This window comes from Hypomesus nipponensis, chromosome 1, assembly GCF_054491055.1.
Source record: "Hypomesus nipponensis isolate SF chromosome 1, ASM5449105v1, whole genome shotgun sequence".
In the NCBI taxonomy this organism is placed as follows: Eukaryota; Metazoa; Chordata; class Actinopteri; order Osmeriformes; family Osmeridae; genus Hypomesus; species Hypomesus nipponensis.
The window spans coordinates 9246833-9267568 of NC_140361.1; the positions used below are offsets into that span (position 1 = coordinate 9246833).

At 44.0% G+C, this 20736-nt stretch overlaps 3 protein-coding genes across 7 annotated transcripts; 1 reads left to right on the top strand and 2 right to left on the bottom strand.

The window, feature by feature from the left end:
• Positions 1 to 129: 129 nt before the first annotated feature.
• Positions 130 to 5376, bottom strand: rbmx (RNA binding motif protein X-linked). Of its 4 annotated transcripts, none has more exons than XM_084684526.1 (10): positions 5224 to 5376; positions 4252 to 4376; positions 3991 to 4097; positions 3738 to 3903; positions 3186 to 3308; positions 2984 to 3101; positions 2752 to 2883; positions 2578 to 2669; positions 381 to 2019; positions 130 to 267 (listed from the first exon to the last, which is right to left on the bottom strand). In XM_084684526.1, the coding sequence occupies exons 2-9, from the start codon at positions 4358 to 4360 to the stop codon at positions 1703 to 1705; spliced, it is 1164 nt and encodes a 387-aa protein (XP_084540652.1). In that variant the 5' UTR covers positions 4361 to 4376; positions 5224 to 5376; the 3' UTR covers positions 130 to 267; positions 381 to 1702. The 4 variants fall into 4 exon arrangements, with proteins under 4 accessions (XP_084540652.1, XP_084540661.1, XP_084540644.1 ...); XM_084684535.1 differs by having other exon boundaries at positions 3192 to 3308; positions 5224 to 5375; XM_084684518.1 differs by having other exon boundaries at positions 3192 to 3335; positions 5224 to 5375.
• A 159-nt stretch (positions 5377 to 5535) lies between these two features.
• tm9sf5 (transmembrane 9 superfamily protein member 5) lies at positions 5536 to 14523 on the top strand. 2 transcript variants are annotated; one of them, XM_084684488.1, is made up of 18 exons: positions 5536 to 6112; positions 6722 to 6789; positions 6889 to 6982; positions 7139 to 7266; positions 7406 to 7535; positions 7710 to 7837; positions 8281 to 8392; positions 8519 to 8598; positions 8705 to 8810; positions 9116 to 9166; positions 9575 to 9707; positions 9813 to 9932; positions 10101 to 10158; positions 10316 to 10475; positions 10654 to 10805; positions 10893 to 11004; positions 11198 to 11369; positions 13500 to 14523. In XM_084684488.1, the coding sequence occupies exons 1-18, from the start codon at positions 5969 to 5971 to the stop codon at positions 13565 to 13567; spliced, it is 2016 nt and encodes a 671-aa protein (XP_084540614.1). In that variant the 5' UTR covers positions 5536 to 5968; the 3' UTR covers positions 13568 to 14523. The 2 variants fall into 2 exon arrangements, with proteins under 2 accessions (XP_084540614.1, XP_084540623.1); XM_084684497.1 differs by lacking the exon at positions 9116 to 9166 and having other exon boundaries at positions 5537 to 6112.
• Positions 14524 to 16059: 1536 nt separating this feature from the next.
• On the bottom strand, positions 16060 to 19515 carry gpr101 (G protein-coupled receptor 101). The gene is made up of 2 exons (XM_084699063.1): positions 18983 to 19515; positions 16060 to 18428 (listed from the first exon to the last, which is right to left on the bottom strand). The coding sequence occupies exon 2, from the start codon at positions 18318 to 18320 to the stop codon at positions 16986 to 16988; it is 1335 nt and encodes a 444-aa protein (XP_084555189.1). The 5' UTR covers positions 18321 to 18428; positions 18983 to 19515; the 3' UTR covers positions 16060 to 16985.
• Positions 19516 to 20736: the final 1221 nt, after the last annotated feature.

Below are 20736 nucleotides of genomic sequence, written 5' to 3' on the forward strand. Positions count from 1 at the left end.
AAGAGTCTCATTACATCCTAACAAAAGTTATTTCCATTTATTACAACTAAGGAAAATAAAAGTAGCCTCCAAAAAAGTCACATTATCATATAATCTTTTTATACATAGGGATATAAGAAAATTACTTAATATAGTTCAAATCATTTTATTGGTAATAGGTAAAAGTCATTAAGTGTAATTTCACAGGCTGGGCCCTGTCCACATCCAGCAGCCTGCCACTCCGTTTTTCCATAGGTAGCCGTGCCAACACAAGCTCGCCAAAGGAATCTGTACAGTGAAGATGTAGAACACAAATCAACTGTCTAATTCCCCATACATATCCAGATTCTGCATCTACACATTTTTCTACGTCAATATATATTTAGTAGTTGAGGACGCACCTGCTAAGATTCACTCTAATGAACAACTGGTCCATCATCTTGAGGACAATCACAATGCCAGGAAATGGTTTCATAAAGCTGTTCAACCTGTAAAAGGAGTCATGAAATTAATATTCTGCAGTTTCTTTGACTTGGTATTGTCATGAAAATAATCCAGTAAGTAACTTTTCCTTTGCAACGGGTCCCGTTTGATAATTTTAAGCTCCTGAGTTTCCAGTTTGGCTGTTAGGATGTTGCTGCTCTCCAAGTGGTCTCCATTTGTTAGAAAAGGCATGCTTTTGACAAGCTTGGACTTGGGCTCTTAACTTGATACAATCGATTAAAAACAAGTGTCTTTAACTATTCTCGACATAGGAAATTGCCATTTGTTAAATACTTGGGGTAGAGTTGGAAAAACAAACAAAAAGGTCTCCAGCAAAAAGGATCTCCATGAGCGACTGCTCAGTTGACAATAAAGAATAACTTAACTTATCTTGGTTGAAAAGAGATTCAAATCCTTAGGATTCTGCAAATGAAATTCAGTTGCTGACATGGAACTACCCTTAATATAGCCAAATACAAGGATTGTGATTGTCCCTGGGGCACTCTTCTCGTGAACCAGCCTTTAGAACCGAGATTGCAATGAGAAACTCACTTATAGACGAGAAACAAAAAGGTTTGCTTTGCTTACCAGCTGTTGGCTATCAGTCGGGTAGAAAGACTTGCATTTGGTTGTTGAGTCTTTGGTTAGGTCGTTGCAAGTTTGTCTTATGGTGATGGTCCATTTTCACTGAGGGAGAACTATACTGATAGTTTGGGAAAGTGACAGGTGACATTTGCCTTGTTCTCTTGTAACAGGATCAACAACTCAAAGCACTTATGTTAAGATTACTCTAAAGAGGTATTCATAACTGATGATGCATGATCTGTTTCTCTTCAGTTGAATTGAAATTATTTGAGTTGCGCTGGTCAATGTCGAACATTCAAACTAAAGTGTCTGGGATCTTTTTGAACATCCATCAGCGTCGCTTAAGGTCTTTGATTAAAAACTTTATTTGTGTATGAAAGCCACATCCAGGGGCAAAGCAAGTTAACACCACTAAATGTACAAAAACTTAACACTCATCACTTGGTAACAGTACCATTACATGGGCAGGGGCAATATAAAACAATTTAACAGTTAAAAGAAAAGAAAAACTGAAGATAAACAACTCAAAAGCTAAGCTCTTCCATTGAATTAGCTAGTATGGCTAGATTTTTTTTTGTGGATTTTCCTTCTTCAATCTTTCCACCATAAAAAGGTCATCCGATAACGCAGGATTAGCGCACGCTTTGAGTCCATCTCAGTATCTGCTGCGGGCCATTCCTCTATCGACTCGACTGCCCCCGCGGCCGCCACGAGGCGCCCCGCGACTTGAGCTGCTGTACGCTTCACGAGGAGGGTAGCCTCTCTCGATTGGGGGAGCTGGCCCTCTTTCTTGCCTGCCCATTCGTTCCCCACGGCTAGGGGGATAGGGATCACTCCGACTGCTGGGATAACTGTCGCGACTGCCATAGCCATCCCGGGAACTGCTGCCATAGTCGTCATAGCGACTGCTTCCACCACTGCCACCGTAGGACGGTGGGGGCCCCCTTGAAGGTGGGGCGCTGCGTGAGTTACCTGCAGGGTCAATGGTCAGGTAATTGGCAAGGTTCACTTCACACACTTTCCTGCATTGTCATGTGCCCTTTTTTTGCCAGTGACACTTACTGTACATTCATTGAAGCTATATAGATTTTACATTTCCAATGTGTAAAAGATCTGATGGAAAAAATATTTATGGGGAGTTTGGACGTTACAGGCAGTACATTATCCAAGCTTGGGGAACTTTACACACGCAATGAAACCCCTTTTAGCATGCCATTGATCTGTTGAGTAGCTTTTTTCCTCTCAGAATTCCAGTTGTTAGAACCGCAGATAGGACAGGTGGCTTTTCACAGGTCTTGATGGTTTTGTGAGGGTTGTTTTGTCACCCTCAAAAATGCAATTACGTGCATGGCTCCTTGAGGGAGTCTTGTGAAACTGGAATGAACGATCAAGGAGAGACTTGTTGGAAGTTTCCATGTACCGATTTCAAGCCCTATACAGCTGCCAGCTCCCAGGGCACATTGGGCAGGACGTGTGATGTTGTTGAGATCACCATTCATCCACCCCCCCCGTTCAAGTGGTCAATCTTACCGTAACCATCGTAGGGTTCTCTATAGGAGCCAGCGCTGGGACGGTCCATATAGCTTCTGGGTTCACGGCCTCCTCCATAGCTATCGCGTTCACTGAAATAGGGAATTGGTATTTAACATACTCATCAATTCAATAATTGACTCAATGCGTTGTATGAGTAACTGCAGTGTATACCTGTAACTCCTTGACATGGACCCGTACTCGTCACGGGAGCTGGAATGAGGGTATTCCCGATATGAATAATCCCTTGAAGGTGGTGCGTAGTCTCTTGAGTCTCTGGAACTCATGTATTCCCGACTTGAGTAGCTGTAAAATTAGACAAGTCTGTAAATCCATGCATTACTCCTAAAATCCTTAATCACTAGAATGTAAAAAGCACATGCATGTTGACAGAAACACATGGTACCTTTCCTTGGAGCTGTAATGATCCTCTCTGGGGGATGGGTAATCATCCCTTCTGGACATCATTGTCTCTCTGCGAGGAGGGGGTGGGCCATAAGGGTCCCTGTCCCTGGACATAGGCGCTAATTTCCCCCACCCAAAAAAAGGACAATTAGGCAAAGCATGATACAGCCTTCCATCTTCAAATACTTCCTTAAGAGACTCACACTTACGTCGACCCATGGGTCCAGATGGGGCTGGCCTCTTGGGAGGGGGCCCTCCATTTCGAATTGGAGGTCCTCTCTTCAGAGGAGGGGGGCCTCTGGAGGATATCCCTTTAAAGAAGGGTTCTACATTCCCTACGTTATCATAGTAGTCTTGTGGCAGACAAGAGATACAAATATTAACATCTTAGCAATATCAATTCAACAAGAGCAACACCACAAAATGTCAGCAATGCTTTGGTTCTGGTTTATTCAACTGGGTATCATTGTATAGCCCTTGTGCTGCCTTCGGGTCACATGACCAAAAGGTTCATAACGAACCATCATTGTGTTTACCCAATTTTACCCAATACAAAAGCAAATAAAAATAATTTTATTTTAAACCTTCAGAATGTGGGGGGTCTGAGACAGCCCAACGGTTAAAAGAAAATGCTTCACTTTGTTTTTGTATGCGGTAAAGTTGTCGCAAACGACGGTGGGTCACAATGACTGATGGGTCAGAATGACCCGAGGAGAACACAAGGTTTAAGGTGCTATGAGCATATAAGTGGGTACCTCTGCTTGGAGGGCCCCTTATCCCACTTGGGGCTCCTCTGGATCCTCGGAGACCCCGAGGTGGGCCACGACTGCGAGGATGCATCGGTGGGGGACCACGTCTGCCTGAAGTCTCAAACTGAGGTTTAGTGGCTTGTTCCACTTTGATTGGTTTGCCATCAAGTGACTATACAAAGACACATTTGGGTTAGTGAAAATGCACAATGTTTTATTCCAAATTGACAATTGAAAACCCTAACGCCACTAAACTAACCTTTCCATTCATTTCACGTGCAGCATCCTTTGCATCTGCTGGACTGTCAAAAGTCACAAAAGCGAAACCTCTCGATTTGTTTGTTTCCCGATCTTTCATCAAAAGAACTGAAACCACAAATGCTAAGTTAATGCAGGCAAATACGATGCGTTTTGACCTATTGGTATTTATTTACACACTGATTAAGCTCGTTTGCACATGATGTGCCTGTGAGGTGATGCAAGTCGATGTAGACCAAATCGGTTGTGAATGTTTACTTACCCTCCACAATCCTGCCATATTTGCTGAAATACTGCTCCAGTGCCTTTTCGTTCGTTTCAGTATTCAGCCCACCGATGAAGAGCTTCCCTGGTCTATCTGCCTCTGCCATGTCCCAAGTTAGTTGGCTTGAGTTATAAAAATGGCACACACCCACAACCAACAGATTTGGGAGATGAAGAAAAATAATTAGTTTTGCATACCGTACACACTTTTCTACTGTCGGGCCACCTTAACAAGTCGCTTATCTTCACAAGAATAATAGTACACTACTATGGCTCTATTTGTAAAGATGTATTTTATTGCAGCAGAGAACTGTAGTGTTGTAGATAACATAGGTAGCTAACTAACGCTAGCTAAACTAGACAAAATGGCCGATAAATGAATGGCCAAAATGAAGGCAGTCTATTTACTGCAATGTGAAATGTTCTACAGTACTGTACAATCCGAATCAAACTCTAAATTAATATTGCACCCCGTTCAAATGAGCAAACATTTTCGAAAAAAATTGAAATAGCTAGTTAACAAACATTCAACATTTGGGTAAACAAATCTGAGTTTCCAACGTTTGAAGCTAATCACTTCTAGTAGTTGTGGTGTTAGGTTAGCTAGCAGGGTAACAGAACAACAGAAGATGTGTGGATTTACACCAGTGAATATACAATTAAAACTAAACCACCAGCAATGCATTTTGCTTTTGAGTTTCCAAATTACGCATCTAGCCAGTAGGTTGACTGAAAAGTGGAGACAAACTGATGGAAGCTAAACAATAGTTTCTACCAGCTAGTAGGCCAGCAGTGGTAAGAGAACGGCCTTACCATCGCTCGTGGTCTAGCACATTGTGAATTCAAACAAAACAACTAAATTTGACTTCCAATAACAATTTCTTCAACATTCTATGCTTATAATACCCGATTAAACAACGTATTTGTGCATTTTGTGAAATATCAGGTGAGCGTGTGGTGAGTTACTTACCTTTTCCAATTCCAATCTTGACTACAGCTACTACTAGCTAGCTAACAACCAGCTCAATACAACCGCGCAGCTATAGAGCCTAACGTGTTGCCAGGTTTCTTACCCAGAACGCTAGATTGGATATAAATTAGTAAATTAATCAATAGATGAACAACATTCACTGAGATTTATGTGGTAGATAAATTTATAGCCAAATTGTATTAGTTGACACCGACAGTGTCACTTTACAAGCAACAACATATTTAGATTGATATGAAACGTTGAAATGGGGGGAGGGTTTTTTCTTTTTAAAGAAAAACGACAGAAATCTGGCAACCACACCATGCACGTTTGATGGTGCGCGTAGTCATGTATGTTTTCCAAGGACTTATAAGAAAATACAATTTGAGAGCAGAGTCGTATATTATTTTACAACAGCATTATAAATAAGCATAGTTATGTCCCATGCAGAGGGTAGTTAGTAGACTTAAATATGTTTATATGATATGTACATCAACATGAAGTTTGGGGCTTGCCTTCAAGAAATGTATCGCCCCTCCTACTTCTTCATGACAACCAAACGTCGTAGTGTCCAGTAGGCCGTCGTGTTACAGTCTAAGGGTAGCTAGTCTGGCAGGCAGGCTAATTAGCTAAACTAGAAGGGCCGCTTCCAAAGGGGCCGATAGACAACATTACCAAACTGGATAGATAACATTGTAGCATCACCTATAGCTTGATATATTTGTCTATAGATAATAGTTAATTCATGCCTGATACAATGAAGAGGCGGATAGACCCGGGTTTCGTACTGGCGTTCTCGATCATTGCGTTCAGTTCTTGCTCTGCGTTCTATCTTCCGGGTTTAGCCCCTGTGAGTTTTTGTGAAGTCTCAGAAGCAGATGATTGTCAGGTAAAGTCGCACTTTCACATTTTATTTTGTCTATGAGAAACTAGGTGTTGTACGATGTTTGTCAATGTCGCGAACTTAGTGTGTTGCTACCATTTGCTTTGCTTGCTATGTTGCTACTAGCTAGCCTAGCCTAATGTGGAACCAAATTAATCCCTGGAACGTCAGTATTCCCCGAATCGCTCATGTCATGTGAGAAACACAACTTGCCTCCCTATCTTGTTGTATTCATAAAGTTTTAGTGGTCAGGTCCAACACTTGCAATTTAAATACGTTATTGTAAGGTTAAGAAGCTTTAGTCGAGTTCAAAGAAGAAACCGCTCTATTTCAGCTTTGAGAAGAGATATGATGAATAAACGCCATACTCTGCAGAAAACAACCACCACAACGTTGTTCCAGCAAATAAACGGATCCATTTGTGTCACGTCAAGTTATCAGTTCCAATGCATCAATGCCATATTACTTTTCCATCGCACATAATTTAGGAATGGATGGGTCACCTAAAAATATATTAGCTAGCTAATAGCAGCCAGCAAACCCGAAAGCTTGTAGCTAACAATTGCATGTATTTATTTAGTAAATAATTAAACTGGACCAATCACTCTTTAATAGACTGACATCCAGCTTTTTGTAAACCGCCTGGACTCGGTTGAATCCGTCCTCCCTTATGAGTATGACGTGTAAGTACAATTTTGATTGCACCTCTAATCAGTCTACTATTTACTACTTAACAGTAATGCTTTGATGTTAACAACATTCTCTGTAAACTGTTTTCAAAGCTTTGACTTTTGCCAAGATGAGAAGGAAAAGCGACCATCAGAGAACCTTGGACAGGTGTTATTTGGAGAAAGAATTGAGACATCGCCCTATAAGGTAAGTTTGAGTAGGCCTTGTGAAATATTGATTGTATAACATTGCTTCATAACTGCATTCTACCGTCATCTCCTGTATATCGTTTATCCTGTTCTACTGGTTCATGTTGAACACCCGGTATAACCAGAAATTTCCCCTTCTCCCCCTTTGCATTAGTTCTCTTTCAAGAAAAATGTTAAATGCCAGAAAGTGTGCACTAAAACCTATTCAAAGGACAAACCTGAGAATAAAGACAAACTTGATTTCCTGAAGAGAGGAATGCAGTTGAACTACCAGCATCACTGGTGGGTTGCCCTTATGTACATTACTACGACATGATGCAGTACTTAGCAGGCATAATACTACTGTCTTGTGGCACCACACCATGAGAAGTTTTTTTCAGTAAAGTCAGTGTGATCTAACGTTAGACAATGGGTATTTCAGGATCATTGACAACATGCCAGTCACATGGTGCTATGAAGTGGAAGACAATCAGAAATACTGTAATCCTGGCTTTCCTATTGGCTGCCTTGTCACCTCGGATGGACGTGTTAAAGATGCCTGTGTCATCAATGTAAGTCCCTCTCAAACCATTAGCTGATGCCACGCTATTGTGATATGAACAGCTTGAATAAGTGTAGTTTTGTGGTACTTTGAATACTTCCAGTGTGTACAGAGTCATTAGTAGTCTATGCTTGGATTCGAAACTGAGTAGCTGTAAATTGACTGGTCAGCATATTTTTTTCAGTCCGAGTTCAACAAGAAGAACACTTTCTACGTTTTTAATCACGTTGACATAAAGATCCAATACCACGATGGGGGAGATGAGGGTTGGAAGGGGGCTCGACTGGTGGCAGCCATCCTGGAACCCAAAAGGTAAGAACAGGCCTGCAGACAAACAACAAATACTGTAACTTGTAATGCCGGATCGCTTCAGAACAGTGTTGTTTTTTTTCTGTCTACTTTTTCATTTTCACTTGGACAAATGGGGAACATTTTCAATTAGTAGTTTAATAAGAGAACCAAACAGTCAGCTGATACCTTTGTCCTTGAAGACCTCAGATATTCTGCCCTGGTGTCATGCTTTTCCACGTATCACCAGAAGAGGGCGAAACACTGACCTTTAACTTTGTTGTAATGCAACATGCATCATTAGGTAAATGTGTTTACATGATGCTTCAATTGTTAGAGCATTCATAATAAATGTCGACCAGAATGATGGAGTTTTAATTGGGACGGCATCTTTATACAGGGATTAATGTGCAGCTCAGAGGGGAGCTTTCTTTTTAATTGTGTGTGTGTGTATTTGTGTGTGACAGTATTGCAGAAGCTGATGAAAATACCCCTGTCTGTGATGGGCCACCCATGGAGGTTCCTGGAGAATTTGAGAGTGATCTGAAGATTACGTACACTTACTCTGTCACCTTTGATGTGCGTCACCCATAACTGTTGTTTTCTGAGTTCTTGTAAATTGTGTTTGGACTACACAAGGGTAGATCAAGTATTGGTTGGGGTGGATCTCCTGTTGCATAGTAATCGAAATGTCCATATTCACAGGTAAACAATGACATTAAATGGGCCTCGAGGTGGGACTACATCTTGGTGTCAATGCCTCATACCAACATCCAGTGGTTCAGGTGTGTTAAACCTTCTGGATATTCGGTCCGGATAAGAACCAAAATGCTACAACACTAAAATGTCTGCCGTTTTCATGTTATCCCATCTGTCCTGTGTTTCCTCCAGCATTATGAACTCCCTGGTCATTGTTCTCTTCCTGTCTGGTATGGTGGCCATGATCATGCTGAGGACGTTGCATAAAGACATTGCCAGATACAACCAGGTGGACCAGGTAAACACAAACAGTCTCTAAAAATAGCCATGTGTGCAATAAATGCATCCATGGTTTTTCAGTGTAAAACAATAAGAGAATTGTGTGAAACTGAAGGAAACCTTGTACTTTCTCCAATTCTCTAACAACACTTATCATGGTCTGTGAAACATTGTAGTTATATCATTCCTTATTCGAAATCACTCTGTCTCTGTTCTTAGTTGGTTTGCAAACTAATCTAGCAGCCATCGGTATAGGTTAACAGCACAAGATTCCCTCCCAAAACACTGCAATTGTCATAAAACCTTTGTTGTAATATTTCACAGGCAGACTTGGTAAAGATTCCACCACCCACAGGAAAAGCTTCCATATCCTATGTAAGCTTGTCACAGGCTTAAAGAGTTTACCTTGTGGTGGTTTGGTGGTTTGTTTTCGGGCAAGTGTCTCATGAGCTGCCACAACCAAAGCAGTATGGCTGTTGTCCATGTCAGGTTATGCTTTTGCTTTTAGTAAAAAGCAACCCTGAAGGCTCAACTTGAATCTCTCTTCTCTGTCTCGAGCTACACTGAAGCCAGCATTTATACAATTTTTTACAATTGGCAACAACAACAAAAGCTGCAATAAAAATGTTCACTTCAGTTTCATACTTTACTAACAAGTGTTCAAAGGAAGAATCAACGTTCTATCTTTGTGATTGGCTGGGCTAAAATGCTATTACCATATGCTTAATCAGACGTGGGCCTGATTCTGATCCGATTCTGATTGGCTGTGTGCTCCCTCCCCAGGAGGATGCCCAGGAGGAGTCAGGGTGGAAGCAGGTCCACGGGGACGTGTTCAGGCCACCCAGGAAGGGCATGCTGCTCTCCGTGTTCCTGGGTCAGGGCACGCAGATCTTCATCATGACCTTCATCACCCTTTGTAAGAGGACCGTCACCTCCGTCTGCAAAGCAATAAGCCCAAATCCCTTTGGTTCATGAAATCATGTACCTCTCTCCCTCCTTTGTCTGTCTCTCTCCCTTAAAGTCCTCGCCTGTCTGGGGTTCCTATCCCCAGCCAACCGTGGAGCTCTGATGACTTGTGCTGTGGTCCTCTGGGTTCTGCTGGGAACCCCAGCCGGCTACGTCTCCGCCCGCCTATATAAGAGTGAGTCCCATTTGACGCAACCTCAGGCACACAACCAATTGCTGAAATGAATACCTGCCATCTTTATGGCATCAATGAGAATCCCCAAATCAGGATCGGTTAGCCTCGAAATGTTTGAGTCATCCCCAGTGCCCTCACTTGTCCACTTTCTTTCCTGTGTGCCCTCAGCGTTCGGCGGGGAGAAATGGAAGACCAACGTCCTGTTGACGGCGCTGCTGTGTCCAGGGTAGGCCTGCCTCCAGGCTAGCTTCTCTCCCAGACACAACCAGCATCTCAGTTGACACATCACATGCAAATCACCTCTGACATCTGATCCATCTCCCTTTCTGTTCCCTCTAACCTTTCCATCTCTCATGGACTCCCCCCACATCCCCCCCTCTCAGGATCGTGTTTGCAGACTTCTTCCTGATGAACCTGATCCTGTGGGTGGAGGGCTCCTCAGCAGCCATTCCCTTTGGCACGCTGGTGGCCATCTTGGCTCTGTGGTTTGGCATCTCCGTTCCCCTCACCTTTATGGGGGCCTACTTCGGCTTCAAGAAACCCGTAAGTTTTGACCCCCCTCTGCACGGACCAGCGTTTCCCACTGCCCCAGGCTGTATTTGGAGTCCTAAGTGCTTTTAGGGTTCTGGCTTCAGATCTTAAGTTATAAGAAATCTATGAAGACAAAATGTTTCTCTTGCCTGTGGCTTTCCTGACCCGTTGCTGTCTTGTGTCCCTGCAGGCGATCGAGCAGCCAGTCAGGACCAATCAGATCCCCCGCCAGATCCCGGAGCAGTCATTCTTCACCAAGCCCATCCCCGGCATCGTCATGGGGGGCATCCTGCCCTTCGGCTGCATCTTCATCCAGCTCTTTTTCATCCTCAACAGCATCTGGTAGGAGCCACCGCGCTTTCCAAATCAACTCTTTCCTTTCAGCGGCCCGTTTTGCTGACACTGCTCGTTTGTGATGCTGTGTCCCAGGTCGCACCAGATGTACTACATGTTCGGCTTCCTGTTCCTGGTCTTCATCATCCTCCTCATCACCTGCTCCGAGGCCACCATCCTGCTGTGCTACTTCCACCTGTGTGCAGAGGTGAGAGACGGCAGGGACCCAGGGCAACGGCACATCTGCTCCCCCGGGCTATAAAGATTAACCAGATTATGCACGCTGTATGATGCAGGCCTTATGCCAGGGAAAATGACAGGTTCCTCCGTTAAACAGATTGCAAGGTGTACACTCGACACGATTATTTGCCTTCATCTAATGTTGTTGTCGTGGTTGTTAGGACTACCACTGGTGGTGGCGCTCCTTCCTGACCAGCGGCTTCACGGCGGTCTACCTGTTTGTGTACGCCGTGCACTACTTCTTCTCCAAGCTGCAGATCGTGGGCGCAGCCAGCACCATCCTGTACTTCGGCTACACCATGATCATGGTGCTCATATTCTTCCTCTTCACAGGTCAGTGCTAAGCCATTTTTAATACGTGTATTTATTCTATCTTCCTGGAGAGGCTGGATGGTGCAGTCACAATGAATGAATTTAGCCTTGGAACGGGAGATGATGGTGCTAAAACAAATGTTTTGGGGAAACATCTGCTGTCTTATTGTTTGATGATGGCCTATCTTCCCAAAGAGTTTCTCACCCACCCACTCACATCCTCACTTAAACATTTACACATTTTTCTGACACATATTGAGCCTGGTGCTGGCTGTGATGGGAATAGTAAGCCGGTCCCTGCAGGAGAGCGTGTGTGTGTGCGTGTGTGTGTGTGTGTGTGTGTGTGTGTGACCAAGAGGTGGAGAGACAAACCAGCGGGAGGTGAAGGTGTGCCCACAGTCATTTATTTGGTTTGCTTGTCCTTTGAGGTGTAGCCATCACCTAACGTCACCAAGCAGTATAACACGGTCTCTGTTCACTGGCAGATGCAGGATCTCCATCCTGTTTCAGTGACATCACAGACCAGGAAGTGGTTTACGATGCAGTGGATTTTTGTTGGCCATTCCTCTTTGTCCTTGCCAAGCCTCTTATTTACCTTTGTTCTGCCAGTAAAACTATAATCCATTAAGTTTCCTTTTCAAGAAACAGAATTGAATTGCAAGCTCTACGCTTGGGCAGCTTTCCCTTCTCAGAAACGTGCTGATAGAGGACATCTCTCTGCGTTTGTGATAGAGCAGGCATCAAACACATGGTTAGACCCCTCCAATATGTATCAGCTTTCAGCTAGTCGAATGATGCTGTGTCTCAGTGGAACACAGGAGAATTCTGAGGCAGCGCCCGATTCACTTGTTGCCATGGATTATAATAGATGCATCCTGGATCCCTGACTACGGCTGTTATGGCAACCCCCCTCCCACCCACCACCACCACCGTGCCGGTACTCCAGATCTAGATGTGTACCAGAGGAGAAATGTGGGCGTAAGAGCCAACACAACAATGCTATCAGGAGGCCGGGGTGAACAGCATGACTCCTTCCCTCGATAGATGGATGGACAGCACAGCTATTAGAGAGAGACACAGGTTGACATGGTAACCTGGTAACTGCACTCTCCGGCCAAGTCCGGCCTTCAAGACCGCCTACACGGTGCAGACGTAAACAGGAGGCCACATGCTTAGGTGGTCTAAGCAAGGCCAGGCCAGAGCCCTTCCCTGGGACAGAACATCCCAGTGAAGTCATAGTCTTCACAGACCTCTCTGCTCTTCTGCCACTTTGTAAAGCGGTGCCCATGTCTCCTGCAGTATCAGCCACTATCGTAAGACCCGGATGAGCAGTATTGGGGAAGGCCTGGCTGGCTGAGGATCAGTACAGAGAAATAAATCCAAGACAAAAGATCTTCCTTCTCACCCTCTTAAATTTTGATCTGAATAATCTTAATCTGGCCTAGACAGAGGGCGAAAAAATAACTCCTTGCCTTCACTCCTTCTCAACTTTGATCCAAATGTAATTCTCAAGGTCTGTTGTCTGGGGCCCGTTGAGCTTTCAGATAGGGCTTTCAGAGTCGGATGAATTCATCATCTTCCTAGGATTTTGTCCAATCAGAATGTTATCTGTTTAGTCTCCAGAGAGCAGCTCAAACAAATTGGCTATCTCCAGATTTCCTCTTTGACAAATGGAAGCTTTCGGTGCTTTGACAGACTTTGTAGATTCATCTCGCTATTCCCAGCCACCCCAGTCAATTGGAATTTATCAACTTTTTCGAAGGGGGAAATTGGTAGCGTTGTGCCAGTGCTGTGTGACTAAGCTGTGACGCCAAGGTTATTTTTAGCACGGCGGTGCTCCTGAAGAGCTTTGCCCCCAGATGCTCTTTCATTAGTTTTGTGTTTTCTATTCATTCATGTCTGGTCCCCACCTCCCAGAGCAGCGTGGCACCTGCAGAGCCTCCTCGCTAAAAGCGCGTCCCTCAGAGACAAGACGCACGCCTGTTCAAAAGGCTGCACGCTCCTCGTCCCCCTGGTCTCCCTCACAGATGTGTTCTCATCCAATTACGTGGCTTCCTTCCTCTGTGCCTTTAACACCACAGAAGAAGTGGCTTTGTGACATCGATTCTTAAGCTCACCTAACGCCACATGTCGGCCCTGCTTCCTCCTCAGGTACCATCGGCTTCTTTGCCTGCTTCTGGTTTGTAAATAAGATCTACAGTGTGGTCAAGGTGGACTAACGACCAGAAGGCCTGGACAACTTGCTTCTCCCAGTGCTTGCCTTTGTAGTGATCCATTGTTGAAGGAAATGGTTTGACTGGACTCTGACCAGAACCAGCCCACAGACCAGACCCCCCGAGAGCGGAGACCGTCCCAGTTCATGTGGTCAGAAAGTACATATTGATACGTTGCTGTTGTTTAATTATTTTTATCTCATTCGTGTTGATGAATATTCATTTGGGTTCATTAGACTTGCACCTCAAGGTGAGTTCCAAAGATCTGTGTCTGTGGGTGTCTGGTGTAGGGAGAGCTGGGCTGCTCATTCTTTCCTTTTTCTAATGTATAGATACATGTACTTTTATTTGGCTTTAATATTCAGTATATACCCACATGTCTATTTGTGTTTGGGTTTTTTTTGCCATCTAAACTGTAATTAGAAAATGTAAATGAGGATGCTTAAAAGAATGTCACCTTTATAAATCTGAAGCAAAAAAAGTGATCTTTTTTATATTGTTGTTTTCCCCTGTTTGTTAGGGGTGGGGACAGGGGCTTTAGATTCCTTACTTTTGATGGATCTGTATTATACTTTCTTAACCAGTGGAAATGCATCTGAAACCATGCTATGATCTCCATATTCATAATTTAATGGCTGTACCGTATGTTGGTGTACATGAACAGAATAAATAGCAGACTTGTTCAAGCGGATTTTGGTAGATCAATGGTAGATTACTGTACTGCAATATTGTAAACTGAAGCTTTGTCAAATGGTTGGCTTCAGTTTGACTGGAGAGATTATTGTACAGTGCAACAATCCCCAAAACAACATCACAAACATTAATGTACCCGTTTAGATCTTACCAATTAATTTACTGTATCTGTATGTATAAAATACTGCTGCTTTTTACCTTCTAGCAGTGTAGAGTCATCACCTAAGGTGATAATGTTTTTACATAATAAATAAAACACATTTGATTAATTGGGATGTGAGGCTTGTTTAATTTATTGGTGCCTTAGGAATGTACTTCAGTCGTTGTCCCAATTACCCATTATTCGTTTCATTACCTGTGGAGTGATGGATTCTGTAGCGTACTTGAATATTACATTACATTTATTTGTTTTTATAAATGAACTGTACACCAACATCTTTTAACCAAGCTGAAAATTATGGAAATAAAAAACAATAAAAATAGTCACACAAATCTCTAGATTTTAAGCACTGGATATAAAACATTCCCATAATTTTTTTTTGTGTGTTTGTTTTATTATATTACATACTGTATATAATGACATATCACATAATACTCAACAATGGTGTCTGCAGTGATTTTTGCCTTTCTGTTTATGAATGTTTGATTGTCAACTGTTCTGGTGAGTTACTTTTCTTAAATAAACAGGTTTGCAGCATTCAAATCCATCTCAGGCATTTTTAATACTCACTCGCTCCAGATCATGCATACAATTCACGTTGGTTTGAGGGCATGATATCCACTTATACGAGAGAACCATGGCTAAGAATAACCAATTATATTACAACCAGTGGCTCCAGCCTATTAGCCTTCAGTTGACAGACTCCCCCTTTAACGGATGAAGGCTTCTCTACATGAATTAGAAGCTGAGGTATCAGAAACAGTCTAAGCAGGTAGACACATCCACCTTGTCCATGGCTTTGAGCAAAGTGGGGCTTAGACATCATACGCATCCGTATGAGAGGGGTTATGAGGTATCTTTGTAGGATTTAATGTACGGCAGCAGGACCTTCTCATCCAGCTACAGAAAATGCTAACATTCAGAAAGTAGACAGCTTTCCCCAAGTGTGTGCGTTGGGGGAGAGAAATCTATGAATCTGGGTGGAACTCTTCATGTTGCCACCTCATGTGTTATGTAGACTATTATACCATGTATGTTCTCTAGGACCTGATCTTGTTTGAATTGATCTGTACAAATCGCAGTACTGGAGAAAGTCAAGAACATAGTCTTACTAACATAGTCTTACTAACATAGGATGGCCGTTCAGCTACAGAGAGCATGGAACCCTCCCACAGCAGACAGGTAAGGGAGACATTTTGTGAGCTCTTATCCCTCCTTTGAACTGAAGATGAGAGGCAGTGAAATGGCTAAGGCAAACTCTTATTGTGTGGCCTTCCTCTGGGACCGAATAACCAATCACAATGAGCCACAGCGCAACTTCTTCAGTAGAGGTGCTTTGAAATTGAACCAGACCATACCGACTACAGATGTGCCGAGAGAGACATTCCCCCTACTGAAGAGGCTTCAAGGAGAACATGGGCACTTCACACTCCTAACACAATACCCTGAGTTCAGTGTGGTTGCAGAGGTGGCTTTAGACCAGCTGCGATTCACTGGGGCTTACAAGCATCATGCCAGATTTATGGGCATGTGAAACAAGATGACACAAAAGTCAGGAAATGTGGGAGAGGGAGTTGTGCTTTTGACAGCTAGCTATAATAACCCCTCATTATAGACTCATACCAAACCCACAATAACATTTATCACTGGTCACTTCAACCAGTTCCAAGACATCAATTGTTGTACTGACTATTTATTGTGTGTCCATTGTGTACTGTCTTATTGTATTGGAGGCTTCTCCTTATTCCCTTTTTAACACATTTTTGTGTTCTGTTACACATACAATTGAGTCCATCTAGTCTGCATTTTAAAAACAAAATAGTTTTAGGTAAATGTGACATTTTATGAAAACGTTCCAGGGGGAACCTCTTCCAGTTCTGTCCAGTGATGTGTTCAACTCTATTGTTTATATTTCTACTGTTACAAATGATTTTATTTTTTTCTATTGTCACAAATGATTCTATTCAGCACACTTTCTTTATCAAGTTTTTTTTCTTCTGTATTTTCTCAGTATCAAATGCCCAGTGGAACAAATTGAAACAGTCATATAAATCATTTATGGCATGTAATTTCAAGTCGAGAATACTGATATGTTTTGAGACTAAGATGAGATCGGTTTAGTGTATGGTAGACAAAATAAATCCCTCTGATTGATGTACTGAGCTCTACACTATACCTTTACCCAATTAATTTAAATTGTCATAATATCTTTATCTTTGTCAACAAGTAAAAATAATAAAATACAGTATTTACTTATTTAATCATTTTCTAAACACATTCATTGAATGGGATGGACTAGCAATGTTTGTTTTTTTCTCATCCTAAACAAATACTTTACCAGAATAATTTGCTGTATGTGGCAAAAGAACATTGGTACAATCATCTAGATGGCAACATACAACCACCCACAATAGACAATGTCAAAAAGAACAACCCTGTAGACCAGAAGGCAAATCTGCTAAAGGTTTACCAGGCTGAAAAACCTGGTCGCCAATGGAGGGTAAACGACCCAAACATCCCCCTCCATCTTTGCCTCTCTTCATCCCTCCCTCCACCCCAGCTGTGGCTGCTCTACTTGCTGTGTACGGTCAGCTCCCTTTCTGAGCTCAGGCTGATGGAGGTGGTCTCCTTGCGGCTGTCTCTGGACTTCCTGTCCATGGTGGGAGAGGAGCAGGTGGTCCCTTCCTCCCAGGTGCGCATGGGGCAGACACGGGCTGCCAGGCTGGGCAGGTGGGGGTGGGCGGCGGAGCGGCCGTCCGTGCCCACGGTGAAGCAGCTGTCCACGGCCGAGGTCTGGCTGCGCTGGGCCTGCCGGCAGAGACGCCCACACAGCAGGGCGAGAAACTCCTTCCTCACGCTGCGGTGCATGTAGCCGTAGATGTAGGGGTGGAGACAGCACTGCAGGAAGAACAGCACCAGGGCCAGAGAGGCCAGCCAGGGGGGAACGGCAGCACTGGAGTGAATCGACACCGTGTTGAGAACACTGTACGGACCCATGCTCAAGATGTAGGAGGCCATGATGACAAACACCACTCTGGCTGCCTTGCACTGGTAGTGGAAACGTCTGTGCCTGGCCCGGATGGGGTACCCTCCGGCAGAGAAGGAGCTCTCCGATGGAGGAGCCTGTTGGGGTTGCCGCTGGGGGCTAGAGGGGCAGGGGGCCTGGGAGTCTGACGGCTGGGGCTGCGGGTTGGGGTGGTTGTGGGTCTGGATGGGGTGAACCAGGGCATTCTGCCTTCTTGCAGCCCTAAATACCATCCAATAGCAGCCCAGCATGATGAGCACGGGCAGCCAGAAGGAGAAGGTGGAGACCAGGACGGAGTAGGAGAGGCTGGAGGACCACACCACAGAGCACACGTTGTGACGGGGGTCAAAATTGATGGCGCCCCAGCCATAGAGAGGCGGCGTGCTCTGGAGCAGGCTCAGCACCCAGGTGCATGCGATGAGGTTTGTGCCCAGGTGAGGGGTCATCCGGGTGGGGTAGGACAATGGGTGGATGATGGCCAGGTAGCGGTCCACCGACACAACGATGATTGTGTTGACCCCCGCAAAGGCAAACAGGTGCATGAGCACCACCAGGGCCTGGCAGAGGCGGGCATCCAAGGGCCAGACACCTGGCACGGTGGCGGCGATGGCGAAGGGCATGACCAGAATGGTCTGGAGCAGGTCTGCCAGCAGCAGGTTGAGAACGAATCGATTGGCCACATGGAGCAGCTGGGGCTTTCTTTGAAACACCAGCAACACCACCACGTTCCCAAACAAAGACACACACACAATCACGGATATCAGCACCATCTTCACCACGCTGTTGGCCACCGAAGGCCAGGGCACATCACCATTAGAGCCAGGGTCCCAGGGCATGGCACTAGAGTTACTGCCCACACCGGAGGCCTCGGAGGTGGGCATGCTTTGGTCGACAGGCTGGGCGAGAGTGCATGTGTGGCTGCAGCTCCAGCAGACTCCACTACTTTGACACAGTCTAAAGATCCTTTTTATCTGTCAGTCTGTTTCAATCTTAGGGGAAAAGGATGACAGGAGAGAAAAGCACAAGCTCTTACACAGGGTTTGCTTTAAAACATGACAGACCCCCGAGCTATTACTGGTTAGAAAACTACACTCTTGAAGCTGATTTGTCCCCTTCACATAATTTGTTAGAGATTAGTAACCCTTACATAAGTATTGGAGTCCATTATGTATTTAAGATTCTGGACACAGGCTTTCTCAGACTTGCAGATGAGGCTTTTATTGATACTCCTCCAAGTACAATGGGCCTTATGTAAGAAACTTACGTTAATGTAAATCATTATTATTCATTGTGACCCGATTAAATATGTAAGCCATCAATAACCTACAATTAATATATACATGCTTAACATTAATACTAGGCTCCTGTACGCTGCAAATTTGAAAATGCCCAAAAAATATCGAGGAACCGTACAATCTTATCCAAAATGCCATTGTTCAACCTAAATATTGAAACCACAACATAGGCTACATTGATTCCGTTGTATAGGAGGTTTCACATAAAGGATAACAAACACACCAGTCACACTTAAATTAAGGTTTACCTTCGGATTCTCATTTTCTTTATTCCATTGAACATCTTGTGAAATATTAAGGGCTGTTTGGGATTTTCTGTTTTCAGCACCCGGTCGTAAGGTCCCCCATTGATAATGTTCGGTTTTCATCGCTTCGCCGCGCTCCCATTTTAGCCACCGCTGTATCGTCAATGGCAACCTCTTCACAGCTCTATCGACATACGCTTCATGTCATCACTTAGCGGGGGTTGTCGTTTAGACAGCCATAACCTTTCGAGTTCATCAAAAGTCAAACGTTCATTTGGTAAGTCGTTATGAAATGCTTCGTCAAGTAGTCTACTCATCCATTGTTGGTTGGTTGCACAGTCTCCGAGGTGTGTGATCAGACGACACCTGCGCTGTGTAGAAGCTCATCTGCAAATCAGTGACATTAGCTCGCGGTCTGGTATTTACGTGAAAAGGCTTCTTTTCATCACACGAGCGGATATTCAACGGATATTCTTTTTGTATCCCAAATAAAGCCCATGGAACTGTTTTAATAATTGCAAGGTTCACGGTAGACATTGAACTGCTGCGGTTGCATGATCCAGATGTCTATTGTCCCAGTTTTCTCATTTTGTTGTTTTTCATTCATACGCCATAAATGTGCATCTTTTACCATTTAATCTTTGTTTGATAACAAACAGCAACATAGACTGTCTGGATTTGCATAGCTGCTTTTCTGTTATTTTGATAGGATTTCAATTTATCTCAATGGTGTCTTAGTCAAGGGCAGGTGTCCGACTAATCCAATGAGACAGCTGCTGAGCTGGTCTCGTGCCAATGTCTGGAATAGGCTACCGTGTAACCAGACTTCAGAGTAGAAATGACTTGATGACAACCTTTTTTACCTGTACCATGGAGTTTACTGCCTGACATATAACATCTACCTATTTTGTAACACACACATACAAGCGCACATGTGCTGATTAGACATACTATATTGAATCAGGACCTTTGTGATTTAAAAGCAAGGGGGGAAAAGCAGTGGCCGACTACTTTGTGCAATCCAATTAAACTGTGGCCTAAACATGGCATCATAATCCACATCGATAATGAGGCCTCTTATTACAAGTCTTTGCAGTATCTGAGGCATCAAAAGTCCTTTGAAGTGCTGAGCAAGCACCACCGCATGTTAGATTTGACTGAATATTAGATGCTGGTGGCTGCAGGAAGATGTTCTTCCTCCTGATGGCTCATGGCCCTTGGTTCAAAGGCATCCCCCGCAGGCCCCACACCCTGCACTGGTTTAAGGGATTAAACTGGTCCTGTGGCTCTAACTGCTTCAGGGGCCACACACACACACACACATGCCCACACAAATACACACATGCACACACAAATACACACATGCACACACATTCTCCAGAGATGAAGGGCTAGACCCATAGGGTCCTTTTGTATCGCATGTTTTGATACTCTGCCTTTGTTTTTCACCATACTCTCCATTTCTTTATTTCTCTCTCTGTCCCCTGCCCTCTCCCACGCAAACTTTTACCTATGTAGCACTCATTAGAACATTTGGAAGTTCCTGTGGATTTGGATCAAAGGACATGTCACGGTGCTCAATGACATGATATTTATTTTTGACAAACTACCTCCCTGTGCACAGATGAAACAGATTCTGTCCCTAGCATGGGGATGTAAGAGACATTCCCATTGATCAACAATGGAAGCAGGCTTGTTTTAATGAGATCAGATCTGGTTGTGAAGATTTAAACCAGTCTGATAACACTAATGCTTGC